The sequence below is a fragment of the Platichthys flesus genome, chromosome 2 (assembly GCF_949316205.1).
Source record: "Platichthys flesus chromosome 2, fPlaFle2.1, whole genome shotgun sequence".
In the NCBI taxonomy this organism is placed as follows: domain Eukaryota; kingdom Metazoa; phylum Chordata; class Actinopteri; order Pleuronectiformes; family Pleuronectidae; genus Platichthys; species Platichthys flesus.
The window spans coordinates 26,890,493-26,918,487 of NC_084946.1; the positions used below are offsets into that span (position 1 = coordinate 26,890,493).

The following is a 27,995-nucleotide window of genomic DNA, read 5'->3' on the forward strand; positions in this document are numbered from 1 at the left end:
TACTGTACATATCTAAATATCTATATGTGGTGAGATCTGCTGATTGGTTCAGTTACAGTCTCCAGTCCTCAGTGTTTGAGGTCACATGAGGAGACAAACAGGGTCTTTATCTCTTCCTATCTCCTTCCCTCTTTCCTTTTTACTCTCCTTCCCTTGTTTTACTTTCTCTTGAACATTATAAAGCTGTAACACACATCAGTTCGTATCTCTCCTGAATCTTACTCATAACTACAGATACTTTGCAGATTAAGATTTTACAGATACAAATACATCACTCAACATGTTTTGAAAGTTTATTCAAACATCTCTTTTTCTGATGGTAATAGTGAAACTACTAAATAAAGAGTAATTGTGTATTAATTTTAATCCTGTGGCTCCAAATCACAATATATATGATCTCAAGTTGCTTTAATACATAGTGACGTCAAAACGTGAGGAGAGGATAGACACTTCAAAACAGATTCCAGTAAAGAGCGCCACCAGCTGGAGGCTGATCGACATTACACAGATCCTGAGTAGGTGCAGAGGTGAAGGTAGATAAATGACGTAGTTTTTAATAATATATCATTTTTAATGAAAGTTGTTGCAGTATTTGTATTATTATTATTATTTTTAGTAGTAGTGATAGTAGTAGTCTTATTATTACTATTAGTAGTAGTATCAATAGTAGAAGTATAAATCCATAGTACTGTTATGAACCTCTCAGTGTGAGGGCGCCCTCTGCTGGTAACTTTATACATGACTATATATGGATTTTAAGATTTTATTTTGGTAGGGAACAGAATAGTTAGAAGTTTCCAAAGTATGAATCAGTGTCACTGAAATAAAATAACATAACTTAAACATGATAAAAGTAAACAACAACCCTGGTTATCTTAACCGGAAGCGTTACAAAGTGACTGACGTTTGTGTTTTTTGTTTTTTTTACGTTTTATTGTGACGGTTTGATGTGGTTTCCGGTTCTCCGTCAGTAGTCCATCTCCATGGTTACAGGACAAACAGCTAATCCGCAGCACAGACAGTCACAGACAGTCACAGACAGACTCTGTGACGTTTGACTGTAAAGAAAATCAAAATGAACGAATCCGTCAGTGTCACCGTTTCCAGGAAGAAGCCGAGCGACGCGCTGGTGAAGCGTCAGCGCGTTTACGACTTCCTGTACGGTGAGTACACACAGAGAAACGTGCTAAGCTACCGGCTAACAACCCGTTAGCTTAGCACGTTAGCTGAGCACGTTAGCTCAGCGTGATGGAGTGATGCTTTAATGTTTCTGCTGCAGATCCGGTTCACACGGTTTCATCCGAGGTGGATCACATCCGGTCCAGAGCCTCCCTACACAGAGTGGTGAGTTTGAATATGATGTGAACACGTGATCAGAGGAGGAACAATAAATATCATATCAGTAAAATAAAGTAAAATGATTAACTCAATAAGAGGTGAGGCGATTTTTGACAATTAAACTAAATTATTCAGGATTGGACCCAGGTTTCTTAGAAAATAAAAGACAAATACCTTTATTAAGTATTTAATACACAACTTGGGTCGAAAGTGACCCGGCTCAGTTTTAATTTTCATATCTTTGAAGTGAATGAATTTCATCGTTATTTCAGGTTTTCCACAATTAACTTGTTTTGGATCATAAATCCTTATTTAAATTGTTCCTTTATTACTTTTTGATTATAAATATTTTTTCTATTTCTACAACACTCACACACAGGTCAAAATGACCCGTACTCTACATTCACTGTTCACAGCTTCTTGTTCACATTTGCACAAGCAACCAAAGCTAGATCAACAAAATAAAACTCCAAATATAACAGTATATACTCAATAGACTGATCAATTGAACGACTGATTTGATTTCTTTATTCGGAGTGTCAGCACGGCTGGTCACCATCATTTCAGATTTACGGCTGAAATTGTCAAAGATGCTTCACAAAGAGCAGGATGAGGAAGATGAGGAAGACGAGGAGGAACTTCTTAGTCTTGATTCTGAGTCTGAAATCTCTGAGGACTTAGATTCTCCTCTCTACTGACCCAAGTGAAGAAGGCTCCTTTGATGAAACAGAAGATATAGATATATGGGACTCATCTCCTATTACTTCAAGAAGGTTCCTTCTCATCAAAGGAAGCAAAGGAGAAGAACATAATAATAAATATTGTCAAATAGAATAAAATATGATTAAACTTGTCAGTAAATCAAATCTTTACGAGTCATATTTACAAGTCGGACATTTAAAACGAGCAAAGAGCTGAAATGACGATGAGAAGCACCGACACTGTTTCTGTTTCCACGGCTCAGCGGCGAATGCCCGAGTTCGACTCCATGTTCAGCAGCCTGCCGCACCACCCGGGCTTCACCCTCCAGCTGGACCCCACCGACCCCGTCCCCCCGGCGGTGGACCGGGCCTGGAGAGGCTACAGGGACCAGCACAGAGAGGCTCTGCAGCAGCTCACCGGGTAACAGCAGCCGCTCCGGAGCCGAGTCCGTTCACAAGCTGAATCACTCCGTTCACATAGAAACTGAACCTTTGATTATTGATTATTGATTCTGTTGTTGACAGGGTGACAAGAAGGGACCAGAGTCATCGAGGAGCTGATCACTGGAAATACTTTCAGAGGTTTGATTCCAGTCTGAAGCTGGTGGAAGAAAATCATTAGAGCCCGAACGGAAACGGATTCCCCCCCCCCCCCTCGATAACATTAGGCCGTCAAAAATGTCAAATACATATAAATCCCCTGATATTATTAATTAAAACATTGTCAATGATTCCTCGAGACGTCGATATCAAACCCCAATTACAAAAGAAATGGAATTGAAGGTTAATATTTTGCACTTTAACCATAAACTTTGTTACAAATAACCAAATTAAACACAAATACAACCAAATATACAGGATTAGTATTCAGAGAAAACTTTAAACATACAGCTTTTAAGTAAGTTTTCATATCAGCAAAAGTCTCTGAGATAAATCAGTCTGGCTCACAATGATTTAACATTTCATTAATCTAGAAATCCACCTATTCTCTGATCTGGTGTTTCCCCTCTGTTTCCCCCCCCCCCCAGACCTCTACTCCCCTCCTCACAGCGGCTTCCCCCTGACGTGATCTATGGTTTGCATCAGTAAGTTCAGCAGCTTCCTCACATTTCATTTACTTTTCACCCGTTCACGTTGTCCTGGTACCTAGCGGAGGGTTCACCCTCTCTTTTTTTTTGTCACCTCAGAGGAAACCTAGTGCCTCCTGGTGGACAGAATGCAGAACAGCAGCTCACACACATCACTGTGGGGGTGCAGACGGACTACAGGGAGAGTGAGACCCAAACAGACCCGTACTGCCCCGAGTACGTGATACGACCGGGCACGACCCCGACGGAGCTCCTGCAGCTCGCTCCTCTGACCTGGGGTAAGAACAACCAGTCACCATCACTTCAGGTCCTTCAAACCAGTTCATCTGTCACTTCCCTCACATCTCACCCCCCGTGGTGACTCCTCCCCTCAGGACGCGGCCTGCCCGCTGGCCTGGCGGAGGTGGAGATGATCGAGCGGGCCCGGGCCAAACGGGTCTGGGAGGCGGGTCTCCCCCCGCTGGACGACCTGAGTCAGCTGGACAGGAGGAGGCGGATGATGGAGGAGATGGAGGCCAAGGAGTGGGCGTTCAGGGAAAAAGAAATCCAGAAGTGAGTGGAGCCGCTTTGCGTTACTAATCAGGAACCACTGGCTCCCTGTGGATGGATGAGTGGGTGTGTGTGTCATGTCATCCATTTACATACAGTCTATGGTTCAAAGCTTTGTTCCACTGCCCCCTAGTGGTACCAAAAGTAATAGTTATCAGCGATAAAGCAGAGAGAGTAAATGCTAACACAACGGGTTTGAAGGATTTATTGGACATATCCAGTTCTCGGTCATAAAGCAACATGGTGGTTGCTACCATTAAACGTGTGTGTCTGTGGGGGGGGGCAGGCTGCAGGAGTCCCGCCTGGTGGTGCTGACGGACCTGTTGATGCAGAGAGACGAGGCCCAGAGACACTTGACAGACCAGAGACTGAGACACAGCTACTTAAAGCTCCTGAGCCACAGGGAGGGCCAACTACACAAGACCCACAACCAGTACAGCCGCTGTAAGACCACCTCGACCACCGCCCGAGCTTCTGGACATTCAGCACCGGAGGTTTCACTTCACTCACTGTTCGTCTTTGTGTCCTCGGTGTGTAGCCCTGAGGAAACTGCAAACGAAGGGACGGAGCATGAAGGGGCAGCTGAAGCGACTCGGCCTGAGAGACACTGAGTTCGTCCCTCACTCCCTCCGGGGAACTTTCACCGGTGCTCACAGCAGTGCCTCACAGAAACACCACTTGACCACATATGAAGGTTTGATTCTAAAATGATCTTTGGACAAATAGAATGGAGCATCTTTCATCTGCTGTTGAGGTGACGTGTGAGTCTCTGTCGATCCCAGGCCTGGTGGAGCTGGAGGCCCGATCCTCCACCCCCCTCTGTCAGCTGCGGCTGAAAAGATCCAAAGACGTCATCAAGGACGTGATCCAGCCGTCTGTGAAGAAAGCGTTGGAGCAAATGAACACATACAAGGTAAACGACAAAACTAACTCATCGTCAAGCTCATTCGCCTCAAGTGTAAATACACACGTGACTAAACCGTGTGTCCACAGGCGCTGAGGGAGAAGAGGGCGGAGAAGCCGTTACGATTCCTGGTCAAGAAGGAGAAGCCGGTTCCTCGTCCCGCCACTCCCACAGTGGAGGAGCCGCCGGAGGTGAGCGGCTGTCCCAGTCTGATCCACAATCAGCTCGATGGTTCTGTGTGATGGTGTTTGTTGATTCATGTATATGATCTTCTTCAGGGAGAGGAGGACACGGAGCTCGCTGTCATCCACCTGCAGAAGCTGCTGAGAGGGAAAAGCGTCCAGAACGAGGTCTGACCTTTAACCCCTGACCTCATCTGTGTGTCTGTCTGTGTGAATACGCTTAGGACACACACACACACACACACACACACAGTACACACCTTCTGAGCAGGGCTGTGTTAGACTGAGGTCTGTCTGTTGTTGTCTCACAGATGTTTAAGGGCAAAGAGAACCACACGGATCTGATCCAGGAACTGAGGACGGTCCACGCGCTGCAGAGACAAGAGCAGGAGCTGCAGCAGGTGGACAGAGAGCTGATGATCGCCCTGAAGACAGAGAGAGACAAACAGAGAATCGAGGTGAAACAGTCACACACACACTCGCAATGTATTTCACACGACCTCCTCACTCACGCCTCCTCTTTCCTCTCTCAGACGTCTCAGACCGAGGCGTCCCAGGCCCGAGTGATCGGCGCAGAGCTGGAGGACATGTTCGACACCTTGTCCAAGGAGCTGATTCGCCTCCAGGAGGAGCGAAGGATCCACGCCTTCACGCTCCTCGCCGAGAGGGAGCGCCGCATCCGAGAGGCCGAGGAGAGCGGCAGGAGGCAGCTGGAGGAGTTCAGACGCAGAGAAGAAGATGAGATCTTCAGACAAGTGCGCACATGGTTCCTGAGCATGTCAAGAAAATACCTGTGTGAGTCGATGGCGGCCATGTTCTGATGTGCTTCACGCTGTGTCACAGGTGGTGCAGATTCACCAGGAAACTGTGGACTTCTATCTGGAGAGCGTCATCTTGGGAACTGTGGAGCGGACGGCGAACGACCAGGCCCGAGAGGAGATCCGCCGGAGGGCCAAGGAGATCAACGACATCGTATACGCTGCGGAGCAAAGGTAACAGACGACTCAGCATGTCCGTAGTCTGCATGTCTGTAGTCAGACGTTCAAACCCAGAGATAACACCTTTGTGTGTGTCTGTGTGTGTGTGTGTGTGTCTGTGTGTGTGTGTGTGTGTCTGTGTGTGTGTGTGTCTGTGTGTGTGTGTGAGAAGCAGGAACAACCTTCAGTCGGAGGAGATCGTTTCAGAGCTGGTTTACAGTTTCCTCATCCCAGAGGTGGAGAAGATCAACATCAGGAGAAGAGGTTTGTCCACAAAGATCAGAATACAACAAATGTTAAAAATCACTATTCTAAAATCATAATCAAAAACAATCCTTAATCTCAAAATTTCAAACGACTGAAAAAAAGAAAAGGTAGAAAACTCTCTCTGACTTTCTCTTTTCTCTTTGTCAGTTCACGCGAGGCAGCAGAAACACTTGGAGGCCGTTCGGAGCATCATCAATGAGGCTGCAGAGGGTTCTGGGTTCCCGCCCTCCTCTCCTCCCCTCTCTCCCTCCTCTCCTCCCCTCCCTCCCTCCTCTCCTCCTTCCCTCCTTCCTTCTGAAACAGCCTCTGTTGAGGAGCCGAGCAGCCGAGAGCAGGATCAGCAGCAGGAAGCAGAACCTCAGCCTCACTGAGTAGAGACCTCAACGACTGCTCCTACCGGGGATACCTGGAGAGGATCTGAACCTTGTCCTCTCACAGCTGGGGTCCCTCAAGGTTCCGTCCTGGGTCCCCTCCTCTTCTCTCTGTACAACAACTCTCTCGGCTCTGACTCACATGGTTTTTCTTACCATAGCTACGCAGGTGAAACCCAACTAGACTGAACTACTTTTCCTCCCACCCACCACCTGACTATTACCTTTGACAACTCCATGGTCCAGGTCCTGTTCAGGGCTCTGGTCAACTAACCCAAGACTACTGCACTTCCCTCCTGGCAGGTCTACCTGCTAGTGCCATCCGATCTCTGCAGCTCATTCAGAATGCAGCAGCTCCACTGGTCTTTAACCTAAATTCACTCTGGTCCTCCGCTCCCTTCACTGGTTACCATTGAGCTCCACATCGACATCAGGACAGAACATCTTCACATCTTCCTCCAGACTAAAGACACATCTCTTCTGACTACAGCTTGGTTTAGAAGATGGTGTCTGATAAACAGGGAAAAAATACATATGTCAAAAATAATATGTGTTGCCCTTGTACTGTAGAGACTGAAAATATTAAATTCTGAGATACAGTCAAACTGAGATTGGCTCTGAGCCCACAGCGTGAACCCTGCACCTGAGGAGGAAGTTCCACTCTCCAGCCACTATGAGGCACTGTTGCTCTAAATTTAAAAGATTTGTGACAGATTCATTCAGGGATTAGTTGATAAAAATGTTTAATGGTATTATAGAGGTGTTTGAAATTTAGTTCAGGCGTATTGAAAGAAGTTGGGTAAAGAGAGGACATAGCTATAAAAGAGTCATCAGGAGGTACTGGTCGTATTTAAAGTGGACTTCAGATCTCTGGACGTTCAGAACTCAGCTCCACATTAAGTAAAGTCAACTTAAGCCCTGATTCTTGATTTTGAATTCACTTTAAAGACCTTTTTTCAACTTGGTACCAGCTTTGGTTTCTGTTGTTGACTAACGAGGTGACTCAAGCTCCAACAGCCAAACACCGAACCTGCAGCCATCAACTCCTCATTCCTCAAAACACACAAACAGATCAAACTACTGGATGTGAAATCAGTTTGCATCAGACCTGTTTAAATACTGTTGTTAATTGGATCGAACCATGTTCCACCTGCATCCGGGGGAGATGTTCCTACTCAGATTGTTTGTTTTTTATCTTTCTCACTAACAGTGTAAAGGATATTGATATCATTTGAGGTTTGGTTGACGACTAGGAGGTTTGGAATCAAACATTGTTATTTTACTGTTATTAATGTTTGCAAGTATGAACCTTGTTTATACTTTTGACATTAAAAATGTCGCCTGAAGATTTGAAGGATGGTTTGGTGTCAGATGTTTCTTGGAGAAAAAGTCCTTCCAGAAGAAACTAGACACAACTTTGGTCCATCTGCTTGATCCTGGACAAACAGAATTAATCATGGAGGAAAAAAATCAGACGAGAAACAGACGTATTTATAAAACTTTTTTATTGGTTTTTTAAATCGAAGGCTAACTGAAATGTGTCCGATTCATACCATGTTCTGTGACAACAACGATAAACCATTGTCTTCTGTTTGTAACAAACATAGAAGAAAATAACAAACCCAGCAACACGTAGACCATCCAATATAAATTAAAATAAACTGTTTTAATACACAAATAAGCAATTATCATCATTGAGAATAAGTAGGCCTCTATATAACTGCGAGCCATGCTGTGACAGAAAACAGATTCAAAGCCTGAACCTCCCAGCACCGGGTTCATCTCTCGTTCTCCCCCCCCCCCCTGCTGTGCTGCAGTGGGAGATGAGTGAGCCCGGTGCTTCATTTAAATTCAGGAGAATCCATCATTTTTCTACAAGAGCAGATCAGGGCTCCTTCACGTCGTCTCTGACGTCTGCTCCGGCCGGTCTGAAGGTTCTCAGAGCTCAGGACCAGACACGTGAAGGAATCCTGACCACAACAAACGGATCTATTGTACAAGTCCCACATTTAACATGCGTGCAGGATTAAACTCGACGACAGGTGGAAGACTTCTACAATAGTCACTGTGGCGGACGAGCGTTGTGTCCTGCAAGATATCGAGGCTTGTTTAAATACGCACACATACATACTGCAACCGAAAGAGTGTAATCGTATATTTTCTTTAACATTGTCAGAGGAGAGGCGCCGCGCGGCGCTGATTCAGAGCAGAGCGAGCAGAAAACAAGAACACCACGATGCAGGATGAGCAAACACACAAAGGAGCTAAACATCTGCTTTATTATTCACCTTCCTCCAGTTTACTATCCAGTGTTTGTGGTACCATGCTGTTTCTCCTCCTTCAAACGAGTACGACTGGGTTCACCTGTGTGACTGAAGTACTTAGAGAAACTGGAAAAAGGCGTCTGAAGCAAAACGTTCCTCCAAAGAAATGAAAGAAACAGAAAAGTTCAAGTCAGAAGTAACTCTTGTCTTTTTACTCTTTTTTTTTTACAGATGCAAGAGTTTTGTTTAGGATGATTCCTTCTTTGGAAAAATGTCTTAAACGAGACTGAAGACAGGAAACTGAGCTGCAGATTCTCTCCGAGAGGTCACACGGATCGAACGCAGACCAACTGGGCTTCGTCGACTTCAGTGGCGGCCGAGGGGTTATCAGAAACTTATGGAAGTTCGTTCATGCCAGAAAAATGACCAGAACGTTGGAATGATAACAAATATATATTCAGAACAGATACAAAATTTACAATAAATCAGGTTTGAGACTCAATAGGTGCTTTTAACTGAAGTGCACAGTTCTCCCCAGCAGATGGAGCTGTTTCAAAGTTGTCAAGAAAGAAATTATTGGAATTGAAAAAAAAAGAATCGGATGAAATTGAAGAACTTTTATTTCCACGTTAGCTTTTAAATTGAGATCAAAGGACATTGTTGACCATGGAAACAGCAGGTGAATTCTGAGCTTGAGTCGATTCTTCTTTATTTTTCTGGCATGGATGATCTTCCACACTTTCCCGACAGAAGCAGGGTCTGTTTTCTGATATTTTGCTGCCGTTCGAAATCTGACGACAACAAAAACAGAGAAATTGAAGAGTTTTTTTTGCACCGTGATGTGTTTTTACAGTCGGGTGAAGTCTCCTTGTTGAGACCGGACACCAGAAGGCACACGTGTAGACGCTGGGCCAGGCGAGGAGACGTGATGATTAGCCGTGTAGCGTGTAGACTGGGTTAGCGCGCACAACGAATCGTACTTGAAGTTGTACGCGCGAGAGCAGCAACGATTGAACATTAGCTGATCTCAGGTGACGTACGTGAATCACGCTCACAGCGGCGCGGCTAGCATGCACACATCAAACTGGAAAAGGGCACTTTGAAAGCAGAAGTACATGTTCTGGTATTTACACGTCCTCCCCCGGGGATCTGCAGCGATCGCGTGTTAGGTAGCTTTACTCTGTCGACGTTGGTTTTTAGAAATGGAAAAAGAAAAGTTCTGTGTGATCAGTGGATTGATAATAAAATGACCTTTTTTTTGTTCTCAAGTGAATAAACAACAATAAAAACAACAATTAAAAAAAATTACATTTAGCACACTACGTTAATATGACTAATATTATCAAAAAGGCAAATAGTAGGTGTATTGCAACGCTCTCTGCGGCATCACTATCAAAAACATCTTCATCGTCACTATACTCAATCTCATCCTCATCATCATCATCATCATCCAATCATCACGTGAGACAGTAAGGAGGCGTGGCCTGGGATGATTGACAGCCCAAACTAGCCACTCACATTTTGCCCGTCTCAGCACAGGCAGGCACACTTGTAACGACATAGCAACAATAATATACGACGGACGTTTTCCAGGGAGACCGAAAAGACGGCCGGCCAATGGCGGCAAGGGCCGGTTGGAAGGGAGCTCTGTCATTGGACGGCAGGCATCTCTAGGGAACAGGTAGAGCTCGTTCAGACAGGAAGAGGGAAGTGTGTGTGTGTGTGCGTGTGAGAGATACATGTTTTCGCTATCTTGTGTGGTCCATAATAAGAGTGTGTGGATGAATGAAAGTGCACCTGTGTGTGTGGAAGGTCTGGTTCTTAAGTAGGTTTATTTAGTCTACTGTGTGTGTGTGTGTGTGTGTGTGTGTGTGTGTTTAGCTTCTGTCTAGACAGCTGGAGGTCTTTCCCAGGGCAAGTCTGTGTTGTTAACTCTAACTCGTCTAATGTCAGGTTATAAAAACTCGGTGCTGGCTTATATGCTAACTGAGACGTTAACTCCCCTCACGTTAGCTTTAATGCTAAGCTAAAGGTGTGGCCCGTCCAAACACACACAGATTATCATCTGCTCGGACAAGTCTGGGACATTTGAGCCCTGATTAGTTTAACTTGTTAACACTTTTGAATTTAGATCAGTTCAACTCAACATTTTTTAACAAACATTTAGAAAACAAAAGTACCAATTTACCTCTTGAGTTTAGATGTCATAGTTAAGCAGTGGCTGCAGGAAGCTTCACCGCATCATGAAGTAGAACTAGAAAGAGTTGCTCTAATGTTTCTGTGTGTAAACATGTGTGTTTGTGAAGTCAGTGTCAGCATCACATGAAAAATGTCTGTTTTCCCTCCTCCTGTTTTTTTCATTTTGTAGCGTCAGCCAGCGCAAGTTTCCCTATTCATATTTATTTCAATCTACACTTGAGATACACAACTTTAAATTATTCTAACTAGTTTAATCGCCTACAGCCCTGATCAGAGCCTGTTCAGCCTTTTCATACCCGCTGCAAACCCTCCAGAGCAGGAAACCAAACCCTATTCACCAGGGAACGAAGCCGGTCCCAAACACAAGGGTCACAGTGATGGAGGGGGAGAAGAGGACGGGACAGGAGAGAAGAGGTGAGGAATAAAGGTAGAGAATACATTTGGGACCAGACTCGTTATCTCCAAACAAGGTGATTCAAACTTTGATTGATTCAATGATTTTTTCTTTTCTTCAAGTGCACAATGCCGCCGAGTTACAGCAGCAGACAAGCGAGAGAAGAGAGACTAGACAAGAGAGAGGGAAGTGATAGAAATGGCTTCTGATCATTTGTCTTAACTTTTCCTCTTCTTACAGGTTAAACTCAGGATTCAACAGTAAATTACAGATCTCACTCTGTTGATCTGCTTCTGTGTTGTCATTAACCAGTTTCTCTTTTTCATGTGGTCACAGGATTTAAATCTGACAGTATACTCATTATATATTCTTAAAATAGAAAAACGAATCTCTTAAGATAATGTTTTTCTACAGTTTACAGCTGTTTTGAAAGTAAAGATCTCAAGGTTTGTAATATTTCGTTGTTTTGTGTTTGACATGTGATGAATATATTGATACTGATGAACAACTGTGATTACAAAAGTAAAGAGAAGACAAATGATCAGATTATAAAACCTTTAAATCTCTCCTCTACTAAATTAAGCTTTTGGCTGCTGTTTGGTTGGTTCCCTCTGGAGGGCGCTGTTTCATAAAGACTGAACACTAGAGGGCGCTGGCTTCATTTGGGCTGTGCTTCCTTCACATCAATACAAACTAACCACAGGGTTGAAAGAGTGAAGGTCACAACGGGAACTTTTACATATACGAGCAGCAACTTAAAAAAAGACTAAACTAGACATACGTTAAGATTCTACTTGATTATCCGACCTTTATTTCCACACTGTTCAGGAGATGACACAAGATGAGTTGCTATTAACACTCGTGTCACTTTTCAACACTTCAGCGTGTCTTGTTTAAAACAACTCATCCTGCGCTGCCTCCAACACGAAGAAGCTAAAGAAGATCAGAGAATTTAATCTAAACTCAATTTAAAAGGTTTGACTAAGTTTTATTCTGGCCGACGCTGGCTGACACAAAATGGTTGTCTCCTTCCTGGTGCCGTAAAGTGCTCAGAGATGCCTGCAAGAGAGAAACTCGCCAGAGGGGATTGTGGGTACTTGTGTGTGTGTGTGCTGAAAAGGCAGGAGAGATGCGACTCTAAATGAAACTGCAGAAACGTTGTGTTTGTGTGTGTGTGGCCACGGCAGTGCACAGTCGGCGTATCACTCATTTCGGGCGACCTGGCGTCACTGAACCTGCGTCGTTCCCGCTCTCTTCTCACACGACAAACAAACAACTAGTCTGACATTCAAAATAAAATAACACACAGCAGGATTTTTAAAACTACTCTAATTTCTTTCACTGTTACAATACACATTGTCTTGATTAGTTCAGACTTTTGTTCGATGAGACAACGTCTGATTAATGTGAGCAAACTCGTATGTGCTTGACTTGTTTGGTCGAGGTAGTGACAGCCAGCTTTGGGATTGGCTAACGATTCGGCCACTAGGATGAGAGAGAGAGCTTCGAGCAGGGTTTCTGATTGGGCCCACAGGTTCGGTTGGATGCTGACTTGTGGTTGGCTCGCAGGACTCGGACATTTGCATAAACCAGGGATTTTAATTTTTTTTACTTTTATATCAATGGTACAGTAATGGTTGTTCCAAGTCCTTTGAATCAAAGTCAGAATCTCTCCCGTGATATGTTCTCATGATACTTGCCGCTGTGCACTGACCTGGCCCCGACCCTCGCCCCCACCCCCCCTCCATGGTTCCTCTCTTCGTATTCGTTTCTCAATGGACAGAGCTCCTTCACAATAAAAGTCTCTCTCACACGTTCCATCTGCGCGTACTAAAAAATAGTGCAATTCTTTTTAGCAATTATATAAATAACTCTAAGTTCGTGCTTTTAAGTTTGCTCTCGGTTTGCATACATGTGTGTGTATATGTCGTCCATTTGTAACATATATACATGCCAACATGTATGTAGCAAAAATGTTCAACGTGAAAGTTGGCACCCCAACAGATTACAGATGTTTGTTTCTTTTCTTTTTTTCTAAAACTACACAACATATAAAAACAAACAGAAAAAAAAAACATCTTCACCGATAAGAATCCACCTAGTTTAGAAAAATACCCCTACTTTCTCTATTTTCTCTCTTATCAATCATATTGCGGGTTTTTTCTGGGGTCAACAGTCTTGAACTTTGTGCAAACCTTCTTCAGAAAACATAAAACAAAAAAAAGGGAAAAGATTTAAGCGACAACTCCTGCATCAGTTGGTCAATATAAGGCATGATGTTTAGCTCGAGGACGTTTTTTAGCACTGTGCTACAACTCGTAAGCTAGTTTTAAAGTAATGATAGCGACGTCTAGCTTGTGTGAATATGGTTGAGTGCTAACGTGTCTCAGTGATGCAGCTAAAGCCTGTTGCAGGAGTCGCCGCCAAACGCTGAACTGTGCAGTCGGGAACAAACTTACTGGAGTCAAAGCAGCGAGTGGGGGGGGGATTATCACGAGAAAACAAAACAAATCCTGGAAGAACCAAGGAGACTGCAACATTTCACCGTTTGCAGGGATAGAAATGATCCTGTAAGCGTCGAACAAACAAAGAGAAAGTTCTACAGAAACAAACAGAACGAGTAAATATTTATAATGAGTGAAGGCTAGTTCAATCGTGGAGGAGCGATGAGCTGCAGCGAGAGGAGTTGCTGTGGGGGAGAAGGAGGCATCTGTATCCGCCCTCTCCCCCGCCTCCGCCCTTCAACCTCCTTCTCGGACATCATCATCGGTTCATCCGAAGTGATACTGGAAACTGTGGAGCAGGAAGTACCAGATGTTCTCCTGCGCCCATGCTCTGCAGGAATGATGCGGGTTCCAGATGTTCCTACCTAACGAGAAGCCGGCGTGCGCTGCTGCCTCTCGCTCCTAGCCCGATCCGTGATGAGGGGAAACCGTGTCAGCTACGGCCACAACTAACCAGCCCTTAAACCTGTGGAGTTAACCACCGACCAGGTTGTTCCTTGTTGGCTGCTGACCGTTTCCCCAAAGTGGCGAGGCATAATCCTTCCTGCGGGCTAGAAAAGAGGAAACAGTACTGTCACACTTGCTGGGGCTTCTGGGATTTCTCCTTTGTATTCCTTGCGTTCCTGTTGTCCACACTTCCTTGCTGCTGAGGCGGAGGTCGGATCAGACCATGTATGAGCGAGGACGGGGGTGCTTGTGCGGATGGAACAGTCCGATGGTTGTGGCTGGAGTTCAGGGCTGTCGGGTGGTAGTAGTGCCCGATCACCTCGCTGTAGGCCGGGGGCGCTCCCTCTACTCGAGAGCCCTGCTTCTGGTGCCGGGACAAGGCCTCCTGGGCTTCTAACACACTGATGCCCGAATGGACGCTCGGGGGAGGAGCCTGCAGACTGGGAATAAAACAACATAGATAAAGAGGAGTGATACGATTGAAACCACAGTGATGAAAGAACTACTGTCCTGCGTTTCACAACTTCAAGAAGGATGTTGTGACAACCAGAGATATTTGCTTGAGCAGAATTATCAACCTCATTCTTTAAACTAATTGTTAGAGACTTAAGCTGTAGAAAGGCATCAATATTCATTTGGTTTTCGGGTGTGTCTATGTTATTAGGTGTAATTATATAAGCCTGCTAATTAAGATACAATGAACGCAGCATTTGGATGACAAAGCAAACAGAATGTGAAACATGCCTCGTAGTTTAGGAGGAAGAAAAAACAGGTCGAGGGAGGAGCTTTGATTTTGCAGGTCATAATGAATCTGCGAACACGTGACACTGCGTGGTTACCTGGCCTGCAGACAGGAGTTGGATGGGTCCAGGAGATGGGAGTCGAACACTGTTCTGTTGGGCGGCGCTCGGACCGACTCGCGGTTCAGCTCCATCTGTTGCTCTGGATCTCGGAGCTGCAGGGTGCAGGGGCCCTGGTAGGGCGGCGGCTCTTCTCCGTCTGAGAGGGAGATGGTGGGGGGGAGGTCGATGAGGCTCTGGGGCAGGTAGGGGTACGTCGGCTGGAAGCGACTCGGGGCGTACGTGTGCTGGAAGCGCTGCGACTGGAGGGCGGGCTGCGACTGGCCGTGCGGAGGCTCCCGCTGAAGGTAGGACGAGTGGACGCCTCGGTCCGGAGGTCGAGGGTTGTACACCTGGTGCCATGAAACAAACGACATCAAATTACAGCTGTGTCATGACGCGGAACATTTGAGAGTTGCTAGAAACCTGCTTGATGTTTTCTTCTTTCGTATGAACAGCTGGTTTAAGCTGAACTCACCTCGTTCAGACCACTGTTTGTCCCGGTGCCCTCAGACGACCACAGACTGCCCTCCTGAAAAACAACAGACCAAGCTTGACAGTGAGAATCTCCTTCAGTTGATCTGTTGAGTCATTTCACTTTATAAAGTTTATATACATTTTGTGCATATGAAAACAAACCCTGTTTACCTGAAGCTGATTTTAATTAAAGAAGACAGTGACTTAGTCCAAACTGTTGATAGCAGCATATTTATCAAGCTCTGGCTTAACAACACTGACAATTTAATCCTCTCCTTCGTGTTTATTTTCCTAAAGAGTCCATCGATTACAGCTACCAAGGAGTTTCACCTCTGTTCTCACCACTGAACATTTTTTAGTTTGACAAATTTCCCCGAGAATGTGTATAAGGATGTGATATGTGTCAGGAAGGATACCAAAAATATAGATATGTTCGGATCCAGATTTCACAGTATGTACCCTTCTGAGCCACTGGAGCTGCAGAAGAAGCTTGTGCACCACAGACAGACAGTTTTCCACTTTTTTACTTTTGCATGTAGCACTGACAGAAGATGGGGCCTGAGAATCAAGCAAGATTAATTTGAAACTTCTGCCACAACTCTATTGTGCCTTTCGTCCACTAGGGGGCTCTACTGATGCACAACAAACACATAGCACCTTTCTATCGGTTCCTTTTTTTATTTAAATGTTGTGTTTTCATCTCGGTGAAGCTGCACATGTAAGATGTTCTCTGTCTGTTGTACAAGTTAAAACTGGAAAACAAGTTAATTCTCAGATTTCACACATGTGGTTTTTGCTTAATTCATCATTGGTCGATTTTTGCACAAATTAAGTTTTGTCAAATCAACATCTGTGGCTCCGATTAATCTACATGATACTGACGAGAGAACACAGCAACTCATAAAGTCGGCCTGATTTCCTCCTCAGATTATAAACACACTGTTGAGGAAATTGAAATCGGTTGTGTGTCGATGCCTTGTGGTGAAGAGACGACACTTCTTCACTTCTACAAAAACATGGGGGAGAATGTCTGTCTGCCTGCGTGTGTGTGTTAGTGTGTGTGTCAGTGTGTCTGTCTGCTAATCCAAATTAACTAGGACACCATGAGTCCTCTGAGCTTATCAGGAGCTTCTTTGTGGGTGTGTGTATGTTCCGGTGCACATTTATGCCTCATCCTTTACTCATATCTAATTTGTCGACTGGAGCCACACACACACCAACACACACATAGTGATTCAGTAGCAGGAAATTCAAGAAGCACAAGTGAAGTCATATGTTTGAAGAAGCCTCAGGTGCGAGTCAGTGTGTGTGTGTGTGTGTGTGGTCTAGGTTTTAAGTGGGGACCTAAGTCTGTGTACACACTTTGGGGACGTGAACTCCTTACGGGGACAGGAAGTTCCCATTTAGTGAACCAATAACTTTTCAGCAAAGACATGTTTTAAGGTTAGGGTAAGGACAATATTCGCTTTTTGCAATTATTACTAGTTTTGTATTAATCACATGAATCAAATGTTTCTTCACACAAAACTCAAACATTGATATTTTTGGTCTGTGTTCACAGCTTTCTGGGAATGAATGTAGATAAATAATGTGATTGGTCAAACTAGAAAACAAAAACCAGAAGATTCCGCCCCCAAAATCGTATCCCTCATCGACTGATTCCTTATATTTTCATATCGAAGCTGTTTATAGAGATAAGATTAAGGGTTAATGTTTGAGTCATTGTTTGAGTAAGTCTCCGGGACACTTCATGTACGTCAGTGTAACGTCCTCTGAAGACACCGACACCAGGCCATTTGTTTGTGTGTCTTTAGAAAGTCGTCACATTTGTCGTCTGAAGAGTTGAATCAGTGTGTTAGCATTAGCCTGCAGCAAACTCTAATCACTATGATCACCTCCCGAAACTCTGCTTCTTCAAAGTCTCTCACAAACAACTGTCGTTACTGAACGAACATGTTCGCTAACGACTGAAACGACAGCTTCTTAACTCAGACTGAACCAAGTTAAATATGACTGTAATTAACTGGCAACAAAAAAAGCATGACGAAGATAGTAGATCGCCTTTGTTCACATAATATTTTAATTTGTTTCTCAATATTTTATTCCTGCAGTAGAAGTTAAACAGGATAAATTCTATTATTAAAATGTTATGCCAAAATGTTTAATCAACAATATTCATCAACTATTTTCACATGAACATAGCAGATATTTCTTCATTATTATTTTGCGATTTTATTTATATATGTATTTTAACATTTTTAAGTTGGCAATGAAAAGCCTGTAGCCCTGAGTTTGGATAAAAATCTCAACAAATCCATTTAGTCACAGTTACCCACATAACCAAAAGTAATCTAACCAGATTGCTTCAAGAAGTGTAATGTCAATTAACTTAACTTTACTCACAATAAGTTGAACAGAAAACACAAAGTTTCATTTTAAGATTTGATCTTAAGAGACGTTGAAGATCTCAATTTAACCTGGTTACAGTCGACTTTCATGCAGTAAATAGATTTTTTAAATGTCATGTAAACCAGAAACCTTGTTTCCATAGAGAAGAAGGAAAGACCTTTGCACGTAGCCATGTAAACAAAAATTTTAAATAATTAAATCCGAAGTCAAAATAGAGTGTAAACGATGGAAACAAATCATTTTTCCATCTGATAATAAATGTGTAAGACAATGACTGTCAAGCTAAAGTCAGATATCAGACCAATATCTGATCAGATATCTTACGTCAGTGTGGTTTAATTAAATCTAGATACCGGTTTGTGGTGAATGTGGTGTGTGACTCACGTTGGCCAGTGGCAGGTGTCTCCTGCGCGTGGGGGCGTGTCTGGAGAGGAGCGAGCGTGCTGATAGGCGGTAGTGGTTCAACAGACAGGTGATGACCACCACCATCACCATCATCACCACCACGATCACCAGGATCTGGACGAACTCCAGCTGGGCTGCAGGCACACAGAAGACGAAGATCAGGGTCAGTTTACTCATCGTGATACAGTCGTAACAACGTCCTCTGGGGTATTGATGATGTCATAGTGCTGTTATCATAGTTTTTTGTCTTGAGCTGAAAGACCTTCACATAAACCAGCATAACAAATTTAGTACTGGAGTTTTTGCAAAACATTTTGGACATTTGGAAAAGATATAGGATGTTCCCTAATGTTTTATTAAGTATGTAAAATCCAACATTCACAGAACACATGTTTTATAGGTTAGTTTTGGTGCAGAGGCTTGAGCCACAGCTTCAGTTTCCGACAAGACCCTGAACTAATTGTCTTTCCCGGATCTCTCTCTCCACATTTCACGCTTGACCTCTGTCCCATCATTAAAGGCTTAATAACCCCAAAATATCACAATTATTAAAAAAAAAAGTATCATAGAGTTAAAAGTGGCTCATTTGTAGTTTTTAGATCTTTTTGGAAGGGACGGTTATAAAATGGATCTGGCTCTGGTTTAAATAGTTTGTAGACATCAGTGATTGAATAAACAATATCTGACATTTCTGGTTAATATACAAATATGACAGTAGTGGTAATGCTCTGTTGATAACTATTGATTAAAAAAAGTCTCAATAAAATCGATTAAAGTATCGTTAAGTATTTGACAGAATTATTGCTGATGTGTGCTTGTTGTGGTAAATATATTTAAAAATTAAACTAATAGAATAAAACTAAAAAGTAAATCAGTTTATTGATAAGATGACAAATGGTTCAGTAAAGTTTAAATACAACACTGAGGTTTATATGGTTCTGTGTGTGTGAGAGAGAGAGAAAAGGTTTTCAGACAGAGACCAGACAGATCTATTCCTTATGCAAAGGTCAGTGTGACACACACACACACCCACACACACCCCCACACCCACACACACACACACACACACACACACACACCCACACAGCCAGACTAGACCAGACAGAGAGACAGGGGAAGCTTTGTTTAGAGACAGTCCGCTTGACCCCCCCTCCCCCCCCCCCCCCCCGCACAGACACACACACACAGAGCCTTTTTCTCACACAGGGAGCAGACAGAGGTCAGGGCCAAGTCAGACACAGGAGCATAAAGTGGCCTGCAGACAACAAACAGACACTCTCTCTTTCTCACACAAACACACACACACACACTACAGAATTGTTTCACACCACTTCTCCAAGCGAACCAACACACAACATACATATGATCAACACAACCAAAACAAAAGTCCAGAGAGCTCACAGAGGCTAAATTTGAATGACGGCCCAAATCTGGTTTGAGAATAAAGCTGATGATGATGAACTTTGAGGTTAAATATAGATTTAACAACAAACTCTACCTTGGCCATTAAAGCATAATTAGAGGCCAAAACATCTTTACATTATCTACTGGTAGACGGGTGATGATCCTTTTCATATAATCCTATATCATAACACTGACATACACAGCTTCTTACTACATTGTCTAGAAAGTAAAAAAAACACTTCTCTAATAAGGGAAATTCAGTTTAACTAATAAGACCTCATAATTGAATATTTTGAAAATGATCCTGGAAGAAATTGGGTTTTCGTTACAGTTGCTCCAGCCAAGAGCAGAAGAGTCTACAGAATAAAAACGATATCAAATATAACAAATTCAGAGAAGAATGTAAAAAAAATCTACAAACATCGCTTTTTTTAAACACTTACAAAAGCTAAGCTATTGGAAAAACCTTGTACAAAGGCAAACTGGCATTTATACATTTAATATAATTATGTCTAATAAACGCAAAATCACAAGTAAAAACAATTTTAAAAACCAGGCAAACCAAAAGCCGTCCAAGGTGAGACATTTTGAATGTTTTGTTAGATTTAATTGAAGAGAAAATCAGCAAATCATCACATTGGAGAAGCTGAAAGCCGTTAATGTTTGGGCATTTGCTTATTTGAAACTGAGGAGTTTAATGTTTCAAACATTCATTCAAAGAAATTCAATTAAAAACCGGCTGAGCAGCATCACTCTCCAAACTCCTGACTCAACAACAACTCAACAGACGGAACAAAATCACCACGTGCTTCCAAACCATCGCTGTCTTCTCTGCTCTGTGAGCTCAGATGAAACTCACCGCACAGTTGTGTCTGAACACAGTTTTCATGGTGGTGTCTCCCTGGTGGAGGCTGCATAGTCCCGTCGCTCTTTGAGATCTCTGCCTTCTCTCCGATTGCATATGTCTTTATTCCACTGGTTATATCATGAAGGTATTTCCACAGGCCGGTCGTCTACGAGGTCAAATCAAACTAAAAGCAGCAAAACTAAAAGAAAACTAAAAAAAAACTAAAACTCCCCAATGCAAAGGAACTCCACACTACATGTCCTGCGGATGCTCTGGTGTGCGGGGGTGTGTGTGTCCTGGCCGGCAGACACACACACTCTGAGCCTCGACCAAGCTTTGTCTGCAACTTTTTCTCACACACATTCCCACACTGTCCAGACACACACACAGAGGAAACAGCTGACAAGACCCCTCCTACCGACCACCACCACCCCAATAGCTGTGAACAAAAGGGGTCGATGTGTAGGAGGAGGGGAGGGGGAGGAAGAAACAGAGAGAGGAGTGAGAGAAAAAGTCGGGGGAGTGGTGGGAGCGTCTGGGAGTGACAGATGGGTCAGAGGGATAGACAGAATAATGATGAGGGAGAGAGAGAGAGACATGGGGAATGGGGGGGGGGACACGTGAAAACTTCAGGAATTTAAATAAATGAAAAACTGATCTGCTCAGGAAGGAGTGAACATGATTCATTAAAGCGCTATATCGCTAAATCTTTACACAACACTTGTATTAAATTAAAGGGAATCTTATGAGTGTGTTGCCCTATGTGCATCGTGCTGCCCAGGATGGAGGGATAGCATTCTACCATCTCTCTCCAGTAAAGGTCCACGGCTGTAAAGCAGCAGGAGGAAGGACATGACGTAAACATTCGGCTGTGGAGGGCTCAGTGTTTTTGTTTACAGCTCTTATCACCAACAACAAATATTGTCTCTCAGAGTCGACGTCTTCTGGGCGTACGGCTCCGGTTCTGGTTTCACGTCCTCCACATGTTAGAAACGTCATCGAAGCGCCAACTCGCCCGCGATGGATCCTCCGGACATTTTGCTGCTGTACTCTCACTTCACTCAAATGTTCTACTGGGGGGCAGTGAGGAAAAGTGCAGGAAAATGTCCGGAGCAAACACAAATATGTCAATTGGGTGAGACGATGAGATGCAAGAGCTTTTGTTAATGTGCTGCACCACAACAACATGATTGCTCTGGAGAGTTTTCTGTTGTTGTGAATGAGTCAGGCAAGACTAGCTCCTGCTGGATTCTTGTGAAAGACGAACTTCAGACAGAGTTTCAGACATTTTCCGGAGTTCATAACAAAAAAAACGTAACTAATGTATGGATTCGTGGAACGTGAGAGGAAAGGGGGTAAAGCAGTATAAGGATATATTACATTAAAGTAAAACCTACAGTCACAAAACACAGTTTCAGAAATGATAACAGTTGTTATCAGTCAATATGGCCACACGCAGCAATTTTGCACAATCAACGTCTGCATCAATAGTCCTGAGGACAGACTTAGGATGATTATTTATTCATGTTTGTATTATTATATTTTACAGTTTGAAGCTGTAACTCATGAGGGATCATGTGAGCGGCTGCGCAAACCTGAGGTTACTGAGTTCACACAGTCACATGGTCGCCACTTCCACTTTTACACTTCCGCTTCTATTTAATAAAAACAGCAATTAACATAGATGAGATTCCTCAGAAAGAAAGGAAGGAAGGAAGACAGTCGTAAATACTGTGGGAGAACAGAGGACAGGGTGAAGTAAAGGAGGAATGGACGGAAGGAAAGACGGGGGGAAAGGGCAGAGAGGACAAGTGAAGGATGGAAAAAGTAACGAACACAAACACACACATGAGGAAACATAAACACACATGAGAAATAATGAAATATAAACACATTCCTCTGCTTATTAAAGAGAAGTGTTGTCACTGTAGAAGGCAAAAGTGAACGGACACTTAGACACTCTGAGTGCCAGCCGTGTGCGTGTGTGTGTGTCTGTGTGTGTGTGTGTCTGGGCACTCGGCCTGCTGACAGCTTGTCTGTCTCTGTGCTCTGTCAGCTGGTGCTGAACTGCATCTTTCTGCCAAATCACTCCCATAACTCTCTCCTCTCCTTTCCTTTTAGTCTCTCTCTCTCTCTCTCTCCCTTCCCTTTCATTCCCTTCTTCACAATTTCCTCTCCCCTCTCTCTTTCTTTCCTTTTCTCTAACTATTTCCGTTTTGTCTTTTCAAACACATTCTTTTCAAACACATTCACGAATGTCTTATTTTTGCAAAGAGATCCGAACTACCGAGTCACACTTCAATGTACGTCACCCGTATTTAACATGTTTATAAACATTTAATATACATAATAAAAAGCAAATTGCTTTTACATGTACAATATATACATATATTGTATTTTCCTTTTTGTCCACTTCCATTTAAAGGACCAGCATGTAGGAATTGATGACATCTAGTGGTGAGCTCACAGATTGCAACCACCTGAACACCCCTTCATCACTTCTTCCTTTCAAAGCATGCACGAGAATCTATGGTGGCCCTAGGGTATCATAAACACAAGACCGGCCCTGTGTTGACCCAATATCCTGGGAGTCTTTATAAACATGGCAGTGCAACATGTGGAAGAGGATCCACTCCTGATGTCGATATTATCCTTCATGCCTCATTTCGGTGATCGTGCACCAATGAAAAGGGCACGATGAATATTATACTCCATTTAGTTCCCATCAAATTCAACACACACACTATTATCATATTCGGTTATTACATCATTGCTCACAGAGGCAGACAGATTTGTTGCAGTGCTGACAAAATGTAATTTGCTGTTTCCGTTCAGCTTCTATGATTTGATGCATCATAATTATAAGCAAAAACCTCCTATTGCTAAAAAAAAATACTGCTCTGTCAGACCAGCTGACTGTGTGTGTGTGTGTGTGTGTGTGTGTGTGTGTGTGTGTCTGTGTGTGGTGTGTTGTCTGTGTGTCTCCCAGCCTGCAGCTTGTCAGCTCTCAAACAGAGGGAGGTCACGGGGTCAGTCAGCAGACCTCCTCCCTCATCTGTCTTGTCTCTTATTATTCACCCTCTTTTTCTTTCTCTCTCTCTCTTTCACTTCCTCCCTTACCTCACTCCCTCCGTCCAGCAGACCAACAGGATAACTATTTTCTCATGTCATGTTTCCATCCAGATGTTCTGCACACTGTCAGAAGGTGTTACACGGTTACATAATATCAATTCACCGGTTTTCCACTTCAGCCAAACAGAAAAGAAGATTATATTTAAGCCATGTTTAAACCACTGACTGTAAATAAAGATGGACGACATGCTACTCCGAGAAATGAAGCCAAATTTTCTTGATCGCCCCCTGGTGGCGGGCTGTAGAACTGGTCTAAAGTAGCTACTTTATATACAGTCTACGGTTTTAACATATCCATTCCAGTGTCAAGATATATCACATTTTACAAAAATGCAATTGCACCGTCTCTTTCTTGCTTCTTTTTCTTTGGGTCTTTTCTTCCTTTCACTTTTGGCTCGGCATAAATATTTTGAAAGGAAATTGAGAAAATGAGCTGGTAACATCCTTAAGGCCAAAATCATGCTTCACTGACGATGCACAATAAAACGCTGGTTCTTCAGAAAAGGGGTTTCTGCCTCACATGAGAACTCAGCTACACATTCATACATGTGATTCCTATGATATAGAACACCAGTCAGGTTTATAGGACAAACATATTCAGCTCGTTGTTTCTGCTAAGTACAAACACATTATTTATTGAATATGGAGTTTTCTTGAACCTCTTTCACCGTCTGTATTTTTGCACTGGATCCAGAAATACTGTGTCTACAGGTCAAAGCCGTCCACCACTCCCACACACTACTCAAAATATTTTTTGTTCCTTTTTCTCCATAATTCATTCAACTGTTATGTTATATTGTCGTTTATGTTTTATCAATTATGTACCAGAGTTTCTCTATGTGCAGATTTAAGAGCTGGTTTCAAAGACTTTATCATTTATTTTGCCAGGAATTATTATGCTGATCAAGTAATTGATCAATTAATTTGTTTAAATGTAAACTGCACTTCATTTTTCTACAAATGAAATGCAGGAAACTGGGCCTTGGTGTCCTCAGTGGTACAGCAACTACAGTTCAAACTGTATGATCTTTGGCTTCAGATGTATGTCCTCAACTGTCCTCTTATATCTTCAGTGGTGTGTAATCAGGCCCAAGACAATTTTACACATGGTTTCCAGTTTCAACAAGACCACAACTTGTACCTCTGATGAGGACACTCTCATGGGAATGTTTCCAAGTTCTGCTTCAAACTAAGGCGCTGTAGACTTTCTGCATGTCCTCACATATGATTCAGTTGTCAGCTTGTTCACCAGCGGGGGAACAGTCAGTCACAAATCAAAATTCAAACCTGTCTGTCACTGTCACACCCTCCGACGCACCAGCTTCAAATCCTCTCTGGTTAATACTTAGGAAACTTCCACACTGATACGGTTTAGTTTCAAAACTCATCACTTTACGTCCTGTGGCCAAACCAAATCAGAGACTGACCCAGTTTTACTTTCAAAACTCAAGAGGCTGTGACCAATAACAGAGACTTTGGGAAACTAAGATGCAGACACTTCACATTTGCCTCCTTTTTGGTTCTTATCAGTCGACCAGCAGCAGTGAATGCAAAGCATTGCTAACACTTACTGTCAGTAACAGTATAGGTCATAAACCCTGCGGGACATGGACCACACGTCAAACATGTATTTCATGGAGATGGTTTCTGTCATTTTAGGTCGTTCCTATCTCACTGATGTTTGTCCAGGTTGTCATGTGTTAGAGAAGTTTAGTTTTCATTAGTTATATGATGCTATAACAACCTGACCGACAGCTGACTGACTTACGATTGGTCGAGCACATGTATCGTCAGGAAACCAATATTGCGGTTCAACCCCCCCCCCTGCCGCCAGTGTTTATATCCGGGATATTTTGGCTTAATTTCAAGATTGCTATAGGAAGTGGAGCCGCGTCATCATCTTTATTTACAGTGTATGATAGGAAATAAAAGTCTGTTTGTTTTGATGATTTTTTTAAATTACCTGTCGCTTGTGAGTCAACAACTTTATCTAAGTACGACACTGAATCTCTGCAGTATCCTGGTAATGAACTCGCTCCTCCTCTGGGCAGATTCCTGACCTCATCCGACTCTATTTGTCAGCACTGGAGTCACAGTTTTTTTTTTTAAAGTGCAACACAGGAGAAGAAAAAAACCATTAAAACCTGTTTCACTTCTGAGAGAGAGAGAGAGAGAGAGAGAGAGAGAGAGAGAGAGAGAGAGAGAGAGAGAGAGAGAGAGAGAGAGAGAGAGAGAGAGAGAGAGAGAGAGAGAGAGAGAGAGAGATAACGAGAGACAGAGATAGAGAGAGCCAGAGAGAGAGATAACGAGAGACAGAGAGAGAGAGAGATAGAGAGAGCGAGAGAGAGAGACTGCTGATCTCCTCCCTCCCTCTGTGCTGTTGTCTAGACAGGAGGCTGTAAGCCTGGCAGGCAGACACTCCATGGTTAATCTAAAGCAATTAGCTCATTTGTCATCCGCTGCCTGCTCTCCCTCTATCTGCCTCCTCCTCCTCCTCCTCCTCCTCCCCCCCGTCCTGCTGCATTCAGCTAAAGGTCACAGGCGGTCATTGTCGAGTCAGATGGCTCAGAGAGAGCAAGCAGACAGCGAGAAGGAGGAGGGGTGGTCAGGAGAAACGAGGTGGGGTGGTGGGAAGAGATGATGACATGAGGGTAGAGGAGAGAGAGAGAGGGAGAGAGAAAGATGGGGAGGAAGAGAGAATATGGTGTGGAGGAGGGAGGTGGTGAAGAAAAAGAGAAGAAATAAGAAAGGAGGACATAGAATGCGAAGGAGGAAGGAAGGAAAGGAGACGAGAAAGACATTTAAGAGATTGAGGAAGATGCAAAGAAGTAGAAAGTGAGGAAGGATTAAAAATAAAAGTTAGATAGGAGTGAGGATATGAGGAGGAAAGGAAGGAGAGAGGATTTAGAAAAAATCAATGACGAGAAAAGAAGAAAGGGAAGGAGAAAAGGACAGCAAGGGAGAGAGAGGCTTGCTAATTTCTCCCTCCCCCTCCTTTCTCAGTCCACAGATGACTCGACAGTCTGGGTAGTCAGAAATAGCACAGACAGCTGTGTGTGTGTGTGTGTGTGTGTGTGTGTGTGTGTGTGTGTGTGTGTGTATGAGAGTGTGTGTGTGAGTTTGAGAGAGTGTGTGAGAGAGAGAGTGTGGTTCTGTATGTGTGAGACAGAGTTATAGGTCATAGGTGCACACAATTTGCTTGCCAATTTCCATGAGAAAGGCTATTTGGAGGGGGGGGGTCTCAAACACACACGCGCACACACAGACACGCACACACACAGACTCACGCACACACTACTCTCCATTGACTTTAGACGCCACGGTCATGGTGCAGCCAACAAGTGTGGGAACTTTGGTCGACAAAACTCCCACTGTTGAAACCAGCATAGGGGAGGTGTTGGGATGTATTTGTGTGTGTGTGTGTATGTGTTTGTGTGTGTGTTGAGGGGATCAATCATCATGCCACTTTTTCTGGTTATCAGTCTCCTCTATGATTGTCATCTGTTCTCAGTCACTTTCAAAGTTAATGCGTCAATTTTCACCTAAACTGGGCACTCACTGTTGTATGAGGGTTGGTATTTGTGAAAAGTTCCAATCGCATTGTGCACTTTTGAACGAAAATGACTTAAGTTGCTTCAGACACAAACTCTGGAAAAATAGTTGTGGAGGTTTGTCTCTCACATGTGGAAAAATGCAGTAGAGGATTTTCTCGTTCAGATGCGTTCACAGCGATTGTGAACATTTCTGGGACATTGAGACGAAGGGTCAGGGCTGGGCATGAAGTATAGATTCCATTATGCATACAGCATCTTTGTCATTGTATTCTACGTGTGCGGCTCCTCTTTTTCATCCCGAGTCATCAAAACGATGAATTATCAGGACATTTTTCTACTAGATTCTCACATGGACTCCCTCTGACACTTTCCGGACATGTTCAGTGTTCTTCTTTGAATTTCTTTTAGCAGACAAATCAAATAAAACACAATATCAAATTATTTATTATTATTATTAATAGTATTATTATTATTAGTAGTAGTAGTAGTAGTAGTAGTAGTATATTGATTCTCTCACATTGTCTCAATCGCTATACTTTGCATATCAAAAATATTCGAAGATGTCTTCTGCAAAACATTTACAAAACCAAGATATCCAGATAAATTTAAGTATTATACATGATGTTTGTATTTTCACAAACACGTGGACAGCAGAGGAAGAGCTAAACTCTAAATGATATCCCAAAGTTCCCCTCTCCCCGGCTGTCTGCAACTATTCACACTCAAAAACATTTGCAGAGTTT

The 27,995-nt window shown here is 43.3% G+C and overlaps 2 protein-coding genes across 2 annotated transcripts in view; one reads left to right on the forward strand and one right to left on the reverse strand.

Annotated features, from left to right (window-relative positions):
• Window positions 1-1,021: 1,021 nt before the first annotated feature.
• On the forward strand, window positions 1,022-7,342 carry cfap91 (cilia and flagella associated protein 91). The gene is made up of 17 exons (XM_062409161.1): window positions 1,022-1,163; window positions 1,280-1,344; window positions 2,303-2,460; window positions 2,565-2,621; window positions 3,068-3,124; window positions 3,227-3,405; window positions 3,502-3,679; window positions 3,963-4,120; window positions 4,215-4,370; window positions 4,459-4,589; window positions 4,670-4,771; window positions 4,859-4,930; window positions 5,074-5,220; window positions 5,296-5,517; window positions 5,606-5,754; window positions 5,912-6,003; window positions 6,154-7,342. Exons 1-17 carry the CDS (start codon window positions 1,076-1,078, stop codon window positions 6,375-6,377), a joined length of 2,235 nt encoding a protein of 744 aa, XP_062265145.1. The 5' UTR covers window positions 1,022-1,075; the 3' UTR covers window positions 6,378-7,342.
• Window positions 7,343-7,864: 522 nt separating this feature from the next.
• Window positions 7,865-27,995, reverse strand: part of pmepa1 (prostate transmembrane protein, androgen induced 1) — a 40,038-nt gene continuing 19,907 nt past the window's right edge. Inside the window, exons 2-5 of the mRNA XM_062409188.1 lie at window positions 18,295-18,449; window positions 15,503-15,556; window positions 15,025-15,377; window positions 7,865-14,625 (exon numbers count right to left, since the gene is read on the reverse strand). Of these exons, the coding sequence (XP_062265172.1) occupies window positions 14,313-14,625; window positions 15,025-15,377; window positions 15,503-15,556; window positions 18,295-18,449 (875 nt within the window). The 3' untranslated portion in view covers window positions 7,865-14,312. The remainder of the gene's footprint in view (window positions 14,626-15,024; window positions 15,378-15,502; window positions 15,557-18,294; window positions 18,450-27,995) is intronic.